At 52.5% G+C, this 18155-nt stretch overlaps 1 protein-coding gene across 2 annotated transcripts in view; it reads right to left on the bottom strand.

Annotated features, from left to right (window-relative positions):
- WHRN (whirlin) overlaps positions 1-18155 on the bottom strand; it is an 86314-nt gene that overhangs the window by 57874 nt on the left and 10285 nt on the right. For both annotated transcript variants that reach the window (XM_040631786.1, XM_040631785.1), the window contains exon 2: positions 5051-5269. In XM_040631786.1, the coding sequence (XP_040487720.1) occupies positions 5051-5269 (219 nt within the window). The remainder of the gene's footprint in view (positions 1-5050; positions 5270-18155) is intronic.

Raw genomic sequence — 18155 nt, forward strand, 5'->3', positions numbered from 1 at the left:
GAAAGAATGTGCTTGCCCCCTGCCCCCAGCTCCAGAACAATCTCACTCCAAACATCCACACAGACAGAAGGCCATCAGGAACTGGAACCTTCCCCCAAGGTCTATTTCCCACCTTTGAGGTTCATCGTCAAGAACCAGAAACATCATGATAACATCATGATTAGCTCCAGGGGCTCTTCTGGTTTTCCCTTTACCGCAACCAGTCCCACCGCCCTTGAAGGTGAGCTTATAGCACCCCTTTCTCTTCCTCCTCTTGTAAAGGTCTTTGCAGACCTGGAATCGATGTCACCGTTGTTCCCTTGCCAGCCAGGAGGACACTCAGTAAGTCCAAGCCGCCTACAGGAAAATGTGTCCCCGGCGCACACACTCCCAGCCCGCCACTCCAGCCCCGCACTCTGTGCTCCAACTGTTAACTCTCACATGACACCAGTGGGGGGGAGGGTGTCCAAGACCCATCTAGTTTTTCCTAACCTCCCTCCCACTGCCACAGCTTTCCCTCTGCCTGACCACTGCTCCTGCCACTGCCATGTAGCCAAATTCCAAAGGCTACCTCCTCCAGGAAGCCTTCCCTACTCTCTAGCTGGCAGGATCTCCCTCCTCTGTATACCACAGCACCCTCCCCGTCCCTTTTACAAGCATGCCTCACATCGGACCTTGGGGCACCTCAGCTTGCCTCCTCTGGGCTCCTCACGCTGGGGAGGCGGCACAGGGTCATGTCAGGACAGAGGGCTTGGAAAGAGACAGATCTGGCCTTGCCCCTGAACGCCACCCCTCCCGGCTGCGTGCTGTTGGGCACCGTCACTGTTCTGCTGCGGCACTAAGTCTGACATGAAGACTGGGGAAAACTCACACCACCTCGCACCCCTTAGGATGGCTACATCAAAGCAAACACTCCCCAGAAAATACCAAGTGTTGACAAGGCTGTGAAGAAACTGGAACCCTCGTGCGCTGGGGCGGGGGGGGTGCGGACCTATATCGGTACAGCCACGTCCTTTCTGGGTATTTCCCCAAAAGGACTGAAAGCAGGGTCCCCGAGAAATACGTGTACAGCCACAAACACAGCATTATCCACGAGAGCCGGAAGGATGAGACCCCCCAGGCGAACAAAATGCGGTCCCTCCGTTCAGCGGAACCTTATCGGCCTTAAAAAGGAAAGAAATCTCGCCACGTGCTACAACCTGGAGGAACTCGGGGGTCGTGAAGGCAAAATGGAGTAAACGAGTCAGAAAAAGACAACATACCGTCTCTCCACTCATGCGAGGTACCTGGAGTGGTCCAATTCGGAGAGACACAGTAGACTGGTGGCTGGCAGGGGCTGAAGAGAGGAAGGCAGGCAGGGCGACTGTCCTTTAATGGGTTTGAGTTGGGCAGGAGCAAAAGCGTCCTGGAGATGGGGTCACAGAGCAGTAGGCACGCACTTCATGCCACTGACCTTGGTACCACTTGGAACGGTGAAGAGGAGACATTTTATGTGATGTGTGTTTGGCCACAATTTAAAAGAAACCCCAGAGCACTGGCATTCTACCACCTTGCCCCTAAGCCATTGTTCCAGGTTTCCCAGCGGGGACGGCCCCGGGGGGGCTCCACCCCCATCAGCCCCAACTAACCAGGAAAGAACCCCAAAGAGGAAGGTCTGACTCCTGCTGAGCTTGGATGAGCCTCCCCTCCCTTGTGGGTGAAGGAGAGGTGACAGAGACGGAGAACGTGCCTTTCCTCCCTGGAGAGCGACGGGTAGGGCAGCAGCCCCCCAAGGGCACACGGTCGCAGCGCTTCAGACCCCCACAACAATGCCAACTGGGAAAACAGATGGCCACATCCTCCTCTGTAACTTTGCAAAGAGCCCTGTGTGAGGGTCTGATCACACAGGACTCGGATTCACACCCAGCAAGCATTTACTGAGCTGCTACCACGCCCTGGGCTGTTGGCAAGGTGCTTTCGTTTTAGTTCAGTCACTCATGTAATAAATACTGAGCGCCTATGCTGTGCCAGGCACTGATCCAGGCACTGCGAGTGTAGCAGGGCACAGAACCAACAACCATACCGCCGCGGCACTTAGTGGTGGGGAGAGTGGTCCCTACCATTGTCTCCAGTTTGCAGAGGAGACCGAGGCTCAGAGCAGTTATGCCACTTGTCCAAGGTCACACAGTGGGCAAGCGGCGGAGCGGGGATTTGAATCCAGGCAGCCCGGCTCCGGTGTCTCACCCTCCCTGTCATACTGACGCTATCCCGCGTAACCCCCCACAATGACGTTTATTCCAGTTGCATCTGTGGAGGCTGAGGGGCAATCCAGACTGAGACCCAGAGCAATGAGCCGTGCTGCACCCTGTCCCTCTTCGCCTCTGAGGACGTGACCGTAACTTGAGAGCAGCTGGGTCTGATTCCCAGAGAGTTACATCTGTTCTTCCCTTCTGCTCCTTCCTTCAGCCGCACGGGATGGCTCCCGCCCTTCAGCGTGGAGAACAGCGTTCCTAGCAACGGCAGCAACGCTAGGACCAGCTTCAGTGGACAGCGTCGGGTGCTTTTCCCAAGTCGTTTTGCGACGTGTGATGATGTTTCCATCACTACTGCCCTGGGCACTCTGTCCCTAGAAGGTGTGTGTCCACTGGAGTTGGGATAGGAGTGTTGAAGGTTGGCATGGGAAGCCTGGGAGTCTGGTCGTGGTGACTTGGAATATTAGACAATTCCAGGACAACAGAGAGAAGAGAGTCAGGGCCCACCAAGCTCCAGGCCCAGGGAACAGAAGTGCAGGCCCCAGGGAGATTTCCCCACACCCCTCACAACAGGAAATGGGGGTTTCCAGGCTGCATCCAGCAGGAAGAAGAACAGAAGAGAGGGCAGAAGCTTGTCTGGAGCTGTGAGATCTGTGAAGGCCATGCTGGTGTGGTCCAAGGGATTTCCTGCCTCCTGAGGTCTCTGGTCCTCTCTGGAGCACAATTCTCTAAGCCTCTTCCTTCCATATTCCTACATAAGTTATTCTAAGACTCCTAGAGGGCACCTTATCTCCTCCCAGCCCTCCCACCCATTCAGTTCCAGCCACAGGGCCCTTCTTGCTAAGCCTTGAGGACATGAGCTGGTTCCCACCTCAGCGCCTTTGCACATGCTGTCCTTGCTGCCTGGGATTTTCAGCCCCCAGAGTGCATGGCAACTCCTTCTTCCTTCCCAGGTCTCAGCTCAGAAGTCATCTCCTCAGAGACGCCCTCCCTGACCACCTCATCCGAAGCAATGCCTCCCTCTCCGTCACCCTCCACTTGTCTCCGGATTTTACTTCCTTCCATCACTCTTCACCACCTTAATGATCCTGCTCACTCGTGCTCCTTTCTGGATTATGGTCTCACTCCTCCCGTGACCTCCAAACTCACCAGAAGCTTCTCCACAGCAGGACCTCACCTCTCCTGTCCATTTCTCTATTCCTCCCTCCCATCACAGCGTCCAGCGCACTGCAGGTGCTCACTAAGTACTAAGTACGGGGTGACCGGGGTGACCCGTGGAACGGGTCCTAGTTGCCACAGTGCCCTGAGTCTCTCTCGGATTCTTGGGCTTTGAAATGTGGACGAGGGCAGCTACCCCGCTGGGCGGCGGTGACGATTCACCAAGATGTTGTAAGCACCGTGCCCAGCACCCATCAGCACCACGCCTCATGCAGGGAAGAGGCTCGAGGGAAAGATAAAGCCAGTTCCCTGCCCAACCCTGGAAGGTTGGCCTTGAAAATGACTCCGCACCTCAGGCAGCCGTGCTGGCTCGAGACCTGCTGCGAAGCAACATGGATCGCCTGGCGGGGAGGGGGTCCTAGCCCACCTCTGCCCCCCCCCCAGCGCTGCCCCCACAAAGAATGCTGGGCGGTCTGCCAACGGGCTCCCTGCACTTCTCGCCCAGCACTGAAGCCGCTGCCTGTAGACTGACATCTGTGCAAAGAGCACGAAGCACGCTAAACGGCCGGGAAAGGAGAGCCGAGCAAGAGTCTCCAGACGACAGGCCTTGGCCCGGAGCCCCAAGCCACGGGGCCTCGGGGCTGTCGGTGCCGGAGTCGAGGTCCTAAAACACCGGGAGAGCCGTGGGCAGGACTTACACTATCTGGGCTCCGGAGCAACCACGGGGTGCAAGGCAAACAGCACCTGCGGCAACACTTCAAAACTCGGGGGAAGCATCTCCCGGTCTCTCGCTCTCGCTCTTTTTTTTTTTTAACTGAAACAGTCACGATATGAGGGGTGGAGGGCTTTGATGCCCCCCCCCCCGGCCTTCGGGCGACCACAAGCCTGCTGCCACCCGCTCCAGGGTTGGTGGTTCTGGCCACCAAAGCGCCCAGCCCTGGAAAGAGGCAGAGAGCTGACAGGTGGAAATCCCTTTCCCCTGGGAGGCGCACCCTGAGCTCCGCTGCTTCGGTTCTGGAACTGCCCACACCGGTCAATTCTCACTTGCTACAAGGTGACCAGCACCTGTGCCTGTTCTTGACAACCCAAGACACACACAGCTGCAGCGGTTCCCTGCGGAGCCTGGAGTCCGGGCCGCTACATGCGGCCGTGCGCCTGGGTCTGGACCACGGAGAAGTTGAATCATGTTGAATTTAAAGAGGAGCTCTGAGCTGTCTCTCCTCCCTTTTGCACTCCAGGGGCTAGAATGGGGACCTGGTGTGGCACAGCTTAAACCATCAGAAGGGGCAACAGCCCAGGGAATATTGATGGGGGTGAGGGTGGGCCCCAGAGTAATACGGAGCACAGCTGTCACTCCAGCCCCCTTTGTCTCCTCTGCTCTGGGTCAGAGAGAAATAAATGCTCTTATTTAAGTCATAGTCTTTGGGCTCTTTGGTTGCAGGATCTTAGCCTGTATCAGAATATACGTTGCATGGGTCAAAAAGAAAAGAAAACAAGATGAAACCCTTCGGTAGGGCCTTGAGAGAAGGACAGAACCCCAAAAGAACCCAGCCCCTTTGTCTAGCCCCTAAGAAGCGTCCCTGTTCGGGTCTGGCAGGAAGAATGGGGTCTTGGGGGACCAGCCTCCCCCGCCAGCCTCCTGCCCTTCACCGGCCTGCCGAGGCCAAGGCCCGGCAGCTCACCTTTTTCTCATCCCCGCTTTGCAGGAGATGCAGGGTGCTCCTCGAGTCCCCCTCGCGCTGCCTCAGGGTGCCGCCGTGGGCCTGGGGCAGGCCTGAGGGCGGGGAGATGCTGCGGCCCTGCGGGTCCACCCAGGTGTAGATGTGGTTGGTGACGTAGCCCCCAGGGACACGCCCCGCTGAGTACACGGACAGCACCAGCTTCTTCGAGCCCTTCAGAGCCTAGAGAGAAAGAAGGGGGGGGGGGATACAGGGATTAGCAGGGACTACCCTCCCAGTACCCAGAACTTACTTCTCTCAGGCCAGCCCCTGAGTCCCCCCTCCCCCGCCTTTTATTTTCTCTAGGCCTCAATTTTTGTCCTATGGAAACAAGGACATCCAGCCCAACCCAATCTTGAAGTGGTCCAAACGTAAGAAATATGACCTCTCGGCACAGCCGTGCAGAGAAGAGTTAACACAGCAGGCCTCAGACCGCATCCTTATAGGAAGGCCTGCTTGGCTGCCATCTGGGAGCCTGGATTCTGAGTGCTCCTCCCATTCCCTGATTGGGAAGGGTGGCTCACCGTGCCTCGGTTCCTTGTGCAAACTATGTGGGGGTCTGGAATGTAGGTCCAGGCGGAGGAGACCTATGTGACCAGACCCCAATAAAAACCCTGGCACTAATTCTCAAAGGAACATCCCTGGTGGACAACATTTCCCAGCTTATCCTGGGCTCATCCTGCAGCAAAGGGAGACTCAGAAGCTTGTGTCTGGTTTCCTACACACATTGCCCCCTGCACCTGTTCCCTGTGCTCATTTTGCTGGGTATTCTTTTGCTATCATAAATCTTTTTTTTAAGATTTTATTTATTTGAGAGAGAGAGAAAGAGCGTGAGAGCACAAGGGGCGCGGGGCAGAGGGAGAGGGAGAAGCAGACTCCCCACCAAGCAGGGAGCCCGATGCGGAACTCGATCCCAGCACCCTGGGATCATGACCTGAGACAAAGGCAGATGCTTAACCGACTGAGCCACCCAGGCGCCCCTCGCCTCATCAGTCTTAGCCACAAGTACAGCTATACACCGAACCTGTGAGCCCTCGCAGAACCCGGGGGTGGCCTTAGTGACCCCGACAAAAGAGTCAAGAGCTGAAATGACTGATGATAGCCGGACATTTATAAAGAGCCTGTCTGTGTCACACCCTCTGCTCTGCACCTGGCATGCTTCGTCTTCTCCTGAAATCCTCATGGAATCCAATCTCGTTGGGAGAGGTCCATGATTCAGATGAAGAAATAGAGGGAAATCGCCTGCCTACCCTGGGGGTGTGGCGTTCCTTTTCCATACCAACTGATTTTGAGTTATTCTGTGTTTTCCAGCCTGGGGACGGAAGCCCTGCGAGGAGAGGTGAGCCCAAAGTTTCTGCCCGGGGTGGACGCGGAGTTGGCCACATCACTTTCCTCCAGGGCACCTGGAGCTGAAATGACGCCGTTTATCGAGGGACAGTCACTTAGCGCGAGGATTCATAGCAAATCCTGCAACTGGGGGGGCTGGAGCCTGCCCACACGAAGCCCACGCTGCCGTTAAAATCACATTTATAACCGATTACGAGGAGTACGTAACGCCGCGGGTCTGTGATATGCTGTACTGTGCGGTGGGGTCAAAAGGATGTAAATCGTATCTTCCAGTACGATCTCAGTGACGTTAAGATAAAAATCACCCAGAAAAGAACAAAACAAAACAAAGCTGGGGCGTGATGTGCCAACAGGCCAACAGGGCCTCTCTCTGGGTGGCAGGTTTATGCGTGACTATTATTTTGTTCTTCCTGTTTGTCAATATTTTCCAAACATTCCAGAATGAGGATACACTGCTTTTGGCCTCAGAAAACAAGAATATGCCTCAAAAGGGGGGAGGGGAGGACCTAGCTCTCTGAGTCCCCCAGGCTTGCCCAGATGTGCCCTGGACTGCATTCCCCTGACTCCCTAGTACTTTGGACAGACAAAAGGAGCCAAGGGAAGAGCTTTCCCCCACAGTGGGGAGCCCCGGCTGGAGGTCTGAGCCTCTCCCGGAGGAGGAAGGGTAAGCCGGGAAGTGTCGGCCCCTCGATTCTACAGCTAAATGCCAGTCCCCAGTGGAAGGACAATGAGAATATGGCAGCTCTCCAAAAGCTGCTTTTACAGAAGATTTCTGAGAAGATGAGCAGAGGGAGAACTGGTGCTCTTTTGGCAAGTCCCCGGGACTCCCCCTGGTAGGACAGCTGGGAAGAGAACATCTGTGTGAAGTTTGAGGGGCAGGATGGAGAGGCCAGCGAGCAAGCAGGCCTCTGGGGGAGCCAACAGGGAAGGGGCTGCAGGGCAGGAGCAGCCTTGAGAAACCTGTGAGGCCCCCCCACCCTGTGCCTTCTGACCCCTCTTCCGGGCCCAGGGCTCCCTCTTCCGTGAGGGCACTGCTGGCTGGAGGCCGGTCCCACTGGCCTGCTTCTTCCCTGCTCCCTCCCTCGACAGATTGTAAGCCTGAGCCCCGCCATTCACTCGACAACGGTTGACTTGAGGGCCTACTGTGTGCCGGGCCTGGGGAGAGCAAGTGGGCACATCCTCGTGGCACCTGCAGCCGGTGAGAGACGCGGCTTCCCCTGGCAGGTCTCAGAAAAGCCTGGCGACGCCAGAATCAGGAGCAGAGGAACCAAGTAGAAAGAACAGGAACGGTGGATGGAGGCAGAACTGCACGTGAGCCGTACTTCTGTCCCCTGTGAGTTGTGAGTCCCGGGGCCGGCGCTTCCCGTCTCAAAGCAGCTCCGTGAAAGAATAATACCCCCTTCTCAGGGCGGTGGGGGTTCCAGGAGACCACTCGCAGGAGGTCCGGAGTCTTTGCACACAGTAGGAGCTCAACGGGTAGCCGAGCCCGCTCGCCTCTCTTCCCGGAGTGCCTGCACTGAGAAGGGAAACCGGGTGCAGGAAAGCCTCGTCCAAGCAGTCACACAAGAAGGCGGTGGCGGAGAGCGCGGTTTGTATTCTGTCTTGCTGGCCAGAGCAAATTCTCCCGGTTGGTTCTATAAATAGGCCAGCAGCAACCTTGAGAACGGAGAGGAGGTGAGTGAGAAGACCACGGAGAGCGGGCGCTGGGGAGGGCCTGAGAGGTCACCGAGTCTCCCACGCGCTGCCCGCCTCCCGTATCTTACAGAAGGGGACCGTGGGAGCCCCACGTAGGAAGGGACAGAGAGGGAATGAGGATGAAGAGCACAGCCAAGGACACACAGGAGGCCCGCCCTGGGCAAGCCCCCTCCCCTGTGCACGTCGGCTTCCCCATCACAAGACTGAGGGGCCAGAAGATCTGACAGCCGCTCAAGTGGAGACCCTCCTAGAACTCTGAGGTTGGCATTTTGGGTAAATGTGGGGCTTCCAGTGGGGTCCTGGAGAGCAAGAATATCACCATCCCAAACCGAACAAACCCAAGATTCCCGAAGCAGCACTTGCTGCCCCAGAGCAGGCTCTCAGAATCCGGCCGGGGTGCAGGGGTGCAGGGGTGCGGGGGCCGAGAGATACAGCACCAACAGCTCCACCCACCCCTTTTCAGCTCATACGTGCGTATGTCACGTGGGGAAGACAGGGAGGCCGAGGAGGGTCCAAGAAGCTCGTGTCTGTCTTCTTACTGCTTTTTTGTGTCCAGTTTTCCAAATAGCCACTTGCTTTTTGAAAGAGTGGCTTTGAACAGAGAAGTGAATTCCTAGAGAGAGCTGGCCGACGCGTGCTCCCCTGCTCGGCCTGCCCCAGCTCTGCACACGCACGGTCACCCCAGACTGGGGCGCCAGGGTGCCTCAGGTGCACCTGACCATTCGGCCATTCGTTTCTCAGAAGAACCAGCAGCTTCTCTGGCCAGAGCGAGCCTCCCGATAGCACGCAGCTGAAGCGGCAGAGGAAACCCGAAAGAACTCTGGCTGTGAAACAGAGGCCCAGGCATGTCCCCGCTGCGCCGCCGGCTCGCTGGCTGGCCCGGGGCTACATCCTCCTCTCGCTGGGCCTCGGTTTTGCCAACCGGCAACGAGCGGCTTGAACTTACTAAATGCTGAGGTCCTGCCCCAATAGGAAACTTCAGTGTCTTCTGGTTAGTGGCTCCATCTAGAAGGAAAGGCCGAATTTACCCACCGGACCGTCATGAGTCACGGCAGCAGAGAGATCAGGGGCTTTGGGATACACAGGGATGGAGTCCAGGCAGCCCTCCGGGAGTGCGTTCTCAAGAGTGTGCGGGCTGAGGCTGCTACAAGTCCTCGAACCAGATCCTGAGCCCGGGGACTCCGAAGCTCCCTGTCAGCCGGAAGGGACCAACACTGGAAGGACAGACGGAGCATCCAAAGTGCGGCAGGAGGCACACACAACTCAGCATTATCACCGGCAGCCGCGGACCTCCCCAGGGACCCAACAGCTGGGGAGACGGACATTCCTCCAATGGGACCGTGGCTGCTCGGCTCTGCTCCTTGCAGGCAGCTGTCTGCGCGGGGAAAACCACATCCGACACCCACCTTAAAGCAACGTGGGCGCTCTACTTGTGCAAGCTGGTGACTGTCACCCTTGCCTGTCTCCTGTGTGGCAGCCCGCACAACCAGCCAGTCTCCTGACCCAACTGCTTATGAGCTGTGCCACCTCACACAGGTTACTGACCCTCTCTGTTCATCTGCTTCTCTCCTGTAGAAGGAAGACTGTAATTCCACTCTCTCTTTAGGCAGAGGGGCCCTATACGGCACAGTGCCTATCACCGGAGAATTCAGGGGGCTGTGGCTAGAAAGGAAACAACGTGAGATCTGGGGAGAGCCCACTGGAGGCGGAGCGGTCATCAGACCACTACGCTCCCACGCTTGTTACCGTGCGTTAGCTGGTAAAACTTGACCTAGGGCTTGCGTGCGTACCACGGAGTCAGATCCTGAAGTCTCGATCTGACCCGGCAGACGGCGTGGCTCGGATACCAACCATCAGGCGGAGGACTGTCGCGGCAACGTGTTATGATTATGGAAATGTAAATTATATGTGTATGTCTTCAAACTTAATAACTTGCTACTTGGATTAATGCTCTCAGGAGGCAAATTTGCCTCACTCAGCTCTTCAGAGCCGACTACCAAGCCCCCAAATCACAGCCCAGGCGACGGGATTCTCGGCTCCGCAGAGGGCACAGACAGCGACGGGAGACGGCCAGAGCGTGAAGGGGGCGGGGCGTTGCGTGTTCACACGGCAGACGCACGGATGCTCCTATGTTCCAGAACACGCACCGAAGCGCAAGTGTGCAGTTGACCACGAGGCCGCAGGACGACCAGGCTCCCGTCCTCAGGGGCGTGCACGAAGGGCGCATTCTGAAGTCTCAGGGAAAGCCACATCGTGGTGACTCATCCAGTTTATTTCAGGACACAAACCTCGAGGGCCAAGGTTTTCTCTTCTCAGGAACAGAGATGTTCAGCCCGTCTGAGACCCAGGTTCAGGTTAGTGATGCCGAAGAGAGGAAAGGAGGATGCACTTCCTGACCCCGCCTTGCCCAGCGGGGGCTTCTGGCTCAGACCTACTGGGCACCAATCCTGATTCTGCTGTTGACTTGCTGTGCGACACAGCAAATTACCTAACCTCTCTGTGCCTGTTTCTGCATTTAAAATGCAACTGATGTAAGCATTATTAAGATAACCTAGGGGCGGGGCGCCTGGGTGGCCCAGTCGTTGGGCATCTGCCTTCGGCTCAGGGTGTGATCCCAGCATTCTGGGATCGAGCCCCATATCTGGCTCCTCCGCTGGGAGCCTGTTTCTTCCTATCCTACTCCCCCTGCTTGTGTTCCCTCTCTCGCTGGCTGTCTCTGTCAAATAAATAAATAAATAATCTTTAAAAAAAAAAAAAAGATAACCTAGGGGCACTCGGCTGGCTCAGTTGGAGGAGCGTGCAACTCTTGATCTCGGGGTTGTGAGTTCGAGCCCCACGTTGGGTGTAGAGGTTACTCAAACTCAAATAAAAAAAGATCATGTAGACTGCCTATGTATAGTATATAGCATCTCGCACGCAATAGTACTAAATGTGAATTTCCTTCCTGAGTCTACCGGCTCCTTCTCCCAAACCCAAGCCCCAGAATTCTCTAAAGCTCTAATCTACATGGACACAAATACAGAAGCAGCTCTAGCCTCTCTTACAACGTCCTCATCTTCAAAAACATCCTCCCTCCCTTTAATCCACACTTCCTCACATCTGCCCTGCCTTTGACATTCAGACCATTCCCACCACCTGCAGGAAGCCTTCCTGGATTGCAACTGACTCTCCATCTCCAAGAGCAACCAGCACACTTCTATGTTTTCATTGCCATGTATACTACAGTCTCTGCATCAGCTTCATACATCCTGTCTCTAGACTACAAGATATGTTCCTTGAGGCATGGTGCATGTTCTGTTTTCTTTATAATCTCTCCCAACAGCATATTTATTGAGCTTTCTAAACGCCAGGCAGCTCCGAGGGAATCTGTTCAAATGAGGCTGCAGAAAGATCAGTGCCCTCGACCAGGGCTCAGGCAGCCTTAGGTCAGCGCCCCATGCTTCTCCACACTCATGTGAGCACACACACCACAGGTGCACGTGGGATTTGGTGAGAGAAGCAAAAGAGTGGCCGGGAGCTACAGTTCTGGAGCCGGGCTACTGAGACTCCCATCCCAGCTCTGCCACCCGCCAACGGCAACCTTGGGCAAGTGACTAGTCCCGGCCTCAGTTTCACAGGCGTAAGGTGGGTTAGGAGCAATATTCTATCACAGGGTGATTGTGAGGATTAAATTAGTTTATCTGCATAAAGCATTTAATGCCTGGAACACAGGTAAGAGCTGCAAAAGGGTTAAGTATGAATATGATAGAGAACCCAGAGTAGAAGTCTCAACCCACCATCCATGTTAACAACTGTCTGTCCTTCCGGAATGTTCTATGCATTTTAGAAATATGTGGGTGCACATATACAAAACTACTGTTGTCTGATCTTTACATAAATTGACTCACACTTCACATTTTCATCACCATGTTTTTTCCAGCTAAAAAGATGCATTTTGAAGATCCTTGCTCACCAGTTCAATGGCATTCAGTTCATTTCTTTGCACGCTACGGCGCTCTCCCTGGCAGAGACACACCCCCACCACTGAATTCCCACTCCTCTATTGTTGGACATTTAGATGGTTTCTTGGTTTTTGTCACTGCAAACGAAGCTATGATAACATACCTTTTCATGCATCTTGACGCACACGTGGTCGAATTCTCTAGATCAGGGATAAGTGGAATTCCTAAGGCAGCAGAAAACGCATCTTTTTTCATAAGCAACCTTGTCCCCCCGTTGTAGTTCCTATAACCACCTGCAGGGGGCAGCACTATGACACCCGTGCCTATACAAGGCCTAATTCCCTCATCCACAGCACTGTGGATGGGACTGGGTGGGGGCTTTCCAATGCCTTTTCCCAGAGCAGCGCTCACTCAGGTATAGGGATCCACCCTCCTTTATACCTTCTTCCACAGGCTCCAGAAATCTTAGTTGTAGGCAAACCTTGACTCTATGTTCCAACTGCATTTGGAAATCAGAGAATTGCAAAGCACCAAATTAAAAGGTATCTTACTTAGGGTGAGGATCCCCCCCAAGAGTTTTTCAGTGAAAGGTATATTCACTAGAAAGCCATTCCCAAACAAAGTTCTATCTCTTCCTGCCTATGAGACTTTAGACAAGTTGCCTCGGCTTTACCACCTGTTAAATGGGGCTACTAAAGCCTACTCTTAGAGAGTTACTGTGGGGACAAAATGAGGACTGACAGGATAATGTACACCCAGCGTCTTGCACTCAGGATGGTGGCCAACAGGTGCCCAACACATGGCGGCTAATATAAATGACCACACATTTTATTCTTCCCATTGCCCAGATGAGGAAAGAGACTCTAGAAAGAGGGTAAGAGGCAGGGCTTGGATTTGAATCTTGGCCTTTCCAAACTCGTGCTTCTTTCACCAGCAATGAAAGGGGGTTCCAATACACAAGGGCAACCCTCTGTCTTGGCCTCACAGAAAAGGGGACGTAGGACTTACAGACAGTAAACAGGTGAGCCCCCCCCCCCGCCCCCCGAGCTCTTGAACCCTGAGCTGGTGCTAGGTTCAGCCACATGGGCTAGAAAGACCCTCCCCATTCAGCCCCACTTTGAAGGAGAACAGACATTAATGGTGTGGACTCTCTGCCCCAGGGACGTATTTTAATGTCAGGAGAAAGTAAAGCCCAAATTAGCCCTGTCTTCAGAGCTCCTTCCCTCTGCATCACATTTTTATCTGTGTTAATTACCTCTTACAGGGACCACTGATGGCAACAGCTTGCCAGCCTCTAAAATCAGTCTCTGCTGTGCAGCTAGGACATTCTTTTAAAATGCAGGTGGACCCCGTCCCCTCCCTGCCCAAATGCTCCCATGGCTTCTGATGTAAAATGTGAACTCCTTGCAGTGTGTCTCAGGCCTGTGCGGCTGCCCTGCTGCCTGGCCAGCCTCATCTCCTGTCCCTGCCACTGGCCCTTCCTTACAGTACCAAATGCTCCAAGTTATTTGCACGTGCTGCTCCCTATCCCTGAAAGTACATATCTCAACATACGTATACAGTGATTATTTTACTTATATCCTTCTCAGTAGATAGAGAAGTCAGGGGATTTCTATTGTGGTCACAGATGTGTCAACAAATATGAAAGACCAGAGATCGTGGGTAATTCGACATAAAATGAGAGACGATGAAGAAATGCGATTGAAATTGCCTTCCTCCTAAAATTGGTTGCCTTCCTTTTAAAAACTGCCAGTAAAGAATTTTATCTCTCCTGAAATATCACTGAATTCTCTAGTACAATCTAAACCATGCGAATTTCCCTTTTTGCCTCGGGTGCTAGGAAGCTCACAACTCCACTTAAATATGAACTATAATTCCTATTAATGGCAACACACACACATACACACTTTCCAATATGGTTTCTGAGCTCTGTGCCTTTTTCGTGATGTACTTTCTAGGTTAAGTCACTCAATTATTTCTGAAGTAGGAAGAAATACTGATCACAAATATATTAACAAGTAAGTAAATAGGATATGTAAAGTACGAAGAGGATGTTAAATCACACCAATCACATAGGAGGAGCTCAGGAAAACAACTGCCAAGCGAATGAATGAATGCCGAAGTACATCTCAAGGATCAGACACCTTAGATGTGGAGTTGGAGGCAGAGATATTTTTCATAGATGCTTGGGCAATAACTCTTGCTTTCTCATCCTGCTCTCTCCTTCCACTCCCCGGAAATACTTTACTGCTTCTGATTTTGGTCTAAGAATCATGTCATTTAAAAACATCCCCTTAAATAAAAGTCCAAAAAGTGCTAGTTTATATTCTACTGGAATGTTGACGTAAGCAGGTAGTGATATGCTGAGAACTCACTATGTCTCAAAGAACGGGGGCTTCATGTTGGTGTCCCTGACAGCCGTGTGCCCATCAGGAGGCCAGGATCTGGGGCAAAGCTTGCCACCGTGTGGCCCTCCTGCTCTGGCTCTTTGTGGCCACCTCACCCCTTTAAGTGGCTACATCCACAGGGAAACCAGTTTGGAGCACAGAGCAGTCCCCTTCCCCGAGATGGAGCTCCACATATGCATGAAGCAAAAATAAACAGAAGCAGGCGATCCAAACACCAAGGACTGCGAACGCACAGAAACAAACGCCAGGGGACAGGGCAGAGAAACGATCGCTAGTTAGGATGGAGGAGTAATCGACATCTTCTGTTCCTCTTTTGAGTCTTTTTTTTTAAATGTTTCAATTTGCCTTTAATTGGAGCCTTACAAAGTAGATTTCAAAAAACCAACTCTTCATTCCCTCCACTGTCCTTTCTTTATGAGTTTGACCTTCTCCAAAGGCTCGGTACGAAGAAGGAAGCCTTTGCTCCAGTGCTGGGAACACCAGGATCCCAGAGGCTGGAGCAGGGGCCTGACATTTTAAAAGCCCCTGATCTCTGGTATCTTTGCTCCTAAATGTCGCGGTGAGTTAAGGCTGTGGGAAAAGGAAAAAACGTGAAGGATCAAAGGGAGAAAGAAAACGTTGTCCTTGGGGATAATGCTATGAGAAATTTGCAAGACAGTGACAGAGTGGCCATCCCTTTGCAAGAGAACTCAGAAGATGAGGACAGAGCAGATTCCAGAAAGATATTGATTCCTTTTTAATGCAATTCTTCAATTATCCACTAAGCCTGGCTTTTAGTCTCTTATAATTTAAGTAAATTGCTTTACAAATGATCTTTTAAATTCAGTCTCTTTAGTCTTTTTTTTCTTTTGGGAAGAACTAACAAGATTTGAGGAGTCATAACTATAATCGCTCAAGATGAGCCTCGATGGGTTTCCAATGGAGCTGTTGTCATCTAGAACCAGTGTTTACGGCACAGCCATCCATCAGAAAAATCTGATTATATATCAACATCTTCTCGGTCCAAGAGTGGATACACAGATGGGGTATATTCTCCTCGAGGACACTTAACATTCCTGTCCTTCATCACTTTCTGTGCATTCCGTTAACAAGGGAGAGGCCTCCAGTTTAACTCGGACTGAAGGATCTGAATTCCAGGTGGATCAATCAACGACCTAACAGCTACTCCCAACAACCATCTCTTAAAGAAAAAGGTTGATAGATCCAAGGACGTGGAAATATAACCCTCTTGTGGTTAAATGGGCATAGGACATCAATAAGTTACACATCAAAAATAAATAAATGTATATATATCAAACGCATGTAGAATAATGTATTATAGATGATATATATATATATAACATTCTGCTACATGCTATTTATTACACATTGACTATAGGTATATACAGCTATAGAAATAATAAACATGCAAAAGAGTTCAACTTCACTATTTAAATTATGCAAATTAAAATAGGATACTTTTTTGTCTATCAGATCAGCAAAAATGGAAAAGAAATCTAATATCCCGTGTTGGCAAGGCTGGGGGAAGCATCACACACACCACTAACATGGGTAGAGGGGGCTATAAAATAGCAAACTCTTCCCCAAGAACAATCTGGCAACAGTTACCCAAGCCTTAGAAATCTGCCTATGCCCAGAGCCAATGCCACCTCTAGAAAGACAGCCCAAGGAATTTTTAGACATGCTTACAGATTAATGTGCCAGGACACATTGTCTAAAGCAGCAATGTGGCTCACATTTAAAAAGCAAACTGTCCAAGAAGAAGAAATTAGTCGAATAAATCATGCGCCCCTTGGCCATGACGCCATCATGAAAAACCATGTTCTAGAAACATTTATCAGGGTCGAAAAAGAGTCAGGATCCACTGTTTGGTGAGGCAGGCTCAAAAACTATGTTCAGAACGGCAGTTCTGTAGAAAATTCCCAGTAGGAATTTACATACGTAGGCACATGGTGGACGGGAAAGACGCAAATTGTCAACAGTGATCATTTCTGGGCGGAGCAGACCATCGATGATTGGGGAGGGGGGTCTTTCTCCTTTGTGTTTTCCTGGGGTTTCCGAGTTCTCTAAATTGAGCCCATCTCTCTCGAGTCATTAACGCACACGCGCGCACACACATTTTATTTTAAATGCGCAAGCGGACTCCTCTGCTCCTCACCAAATGGCCCTTCCTTTGTCCACTCTGTAATGATGTTGACGACCACCGGCCCTTTATACAGGCCCGGGAGACAGACAACAGATTCCCCGCCTCCGCCAATCAATGAGCCGATTTCCTAAGTTACGGGTTTATCCTTATGGGGGTGGAGTTGAGGTCACGGTTAATCTATTTAGGGAATTTCCAGAGACTACACGCAAAGTACAATCCTGACAAAGGCCGGGGCATGGCAAGAGAGATAAGGGGTGGGGGGGGAAGGCCAACAGTGCCCGGTGCCGCCTCGGTACTTGAAGTCTAGTCAACAAGATGCCCAGAGCTCACCCAGGAAAAGGCAGGGGGGCGTGGCCCGGGCTGTCTGCTCCCTCGTGGGTTTTCTGATCAAATTGGCTGCAACGCCATTTCCATCAACAAAAAAAACATCGGAGAGGAAATGTACATTTACTGACCCAAGGCTCCGGCCAGCGCGGTGCTAGGCTGCACACCCACCAGAAGGTGGCAATGCGCACACAGTTCGGAGGCAAGAAGATCGCGAGTTCAAATCCCAGCCCTGCCACCTCCGCCCTGTGTACTGGAGGCCGGTCACTTCGGTCACTTCCTCTTCCCAATGCTCGGCCTCCTCTCCCCCGGGGGCTCCGCCGAAGAGTTGGTGGGGAGATTTGAGACAAGCCCTCGCAGAGCTCCTGGTGGCACAGAGAAGCCCATCCATGGGGGCCGTATTTATTCGTGGGCTCAGTATTACAAGCTTAGAAGCATCTCAGGTGCTATATATTTTATACCACGAAGAGTCTTATCTGGCAGGGAAAAGACCCCAGCACGGCTGTGTGAATATAGCAGGGAATCATGAAATATTCAAATCAATACATGCCTCCAGTGCTTTCAAGGTCACCTGTATGGCCATCAGTATCCCTGTTTTAGAGACGAGGAAATTGAATAGGGAAGTTAAGAAACTTGCCTACCGTCTGACTATTATTCCCATGACAACGCTATCGAAGAGGCATGAGAATCAGAGAGGTCAAGGAGTTTGTTCAAGGCCCCACAGGTGCACAGTGGGAGAGCCAGGCTTTGAACACAAAGCCCCTGGCTCGGGAGCCCAGGCTGTGGCATCACGGGCTGCCGCCTCTCTCTGGCATTGGAGTGACAGACACATCCCCTCAAGTCAACAAAACCTGGTTTTAATTCCTGGCTCTGTCACTTTCCATCTTTGTGACAGCAGGCAAGTGACAAACTCTTTGCAATTTTTTGCACAATGGAGCAAGAAAGGCGGTACCGACTTTGAACCTGTTGGGCTAGTGTGAGGGTCAAGTGAGTTCATACACGGAAAGTCCTGAGAATGCCATCGGGATTCCTGTAAGCCCTCAATACAGAAGTTATTACCGGCCACAGAACAATTCAAGGAAACACTCAGAGATGTGTAATCTGTGTCACAACAAGTGAAGCAGGGTCACTAGGCTGACGGAGCCTTGGGGGAGACGAGAGGGGTTCCTGCAGATGGTGGACTGGACGATCCACGGGGGGGGGGGGGG

The sequence above is a fragment of the Ursus maritimus genome, unplaced genomic scaffold (genome assembly GCF_017311325.1).
Source record: "Ursus maritimus isolate PB19 unplaced genomic scaffold, ASM1731132v1 scaffold_17, whole genome shotgun sequence".
Taxonomy (NCBI): domain Eukaryota; kingdom Metazoa; phylum Chordata; class Mammalia; order Carnivora; family Ursidae; genus Ursus; species Ursus maritimus.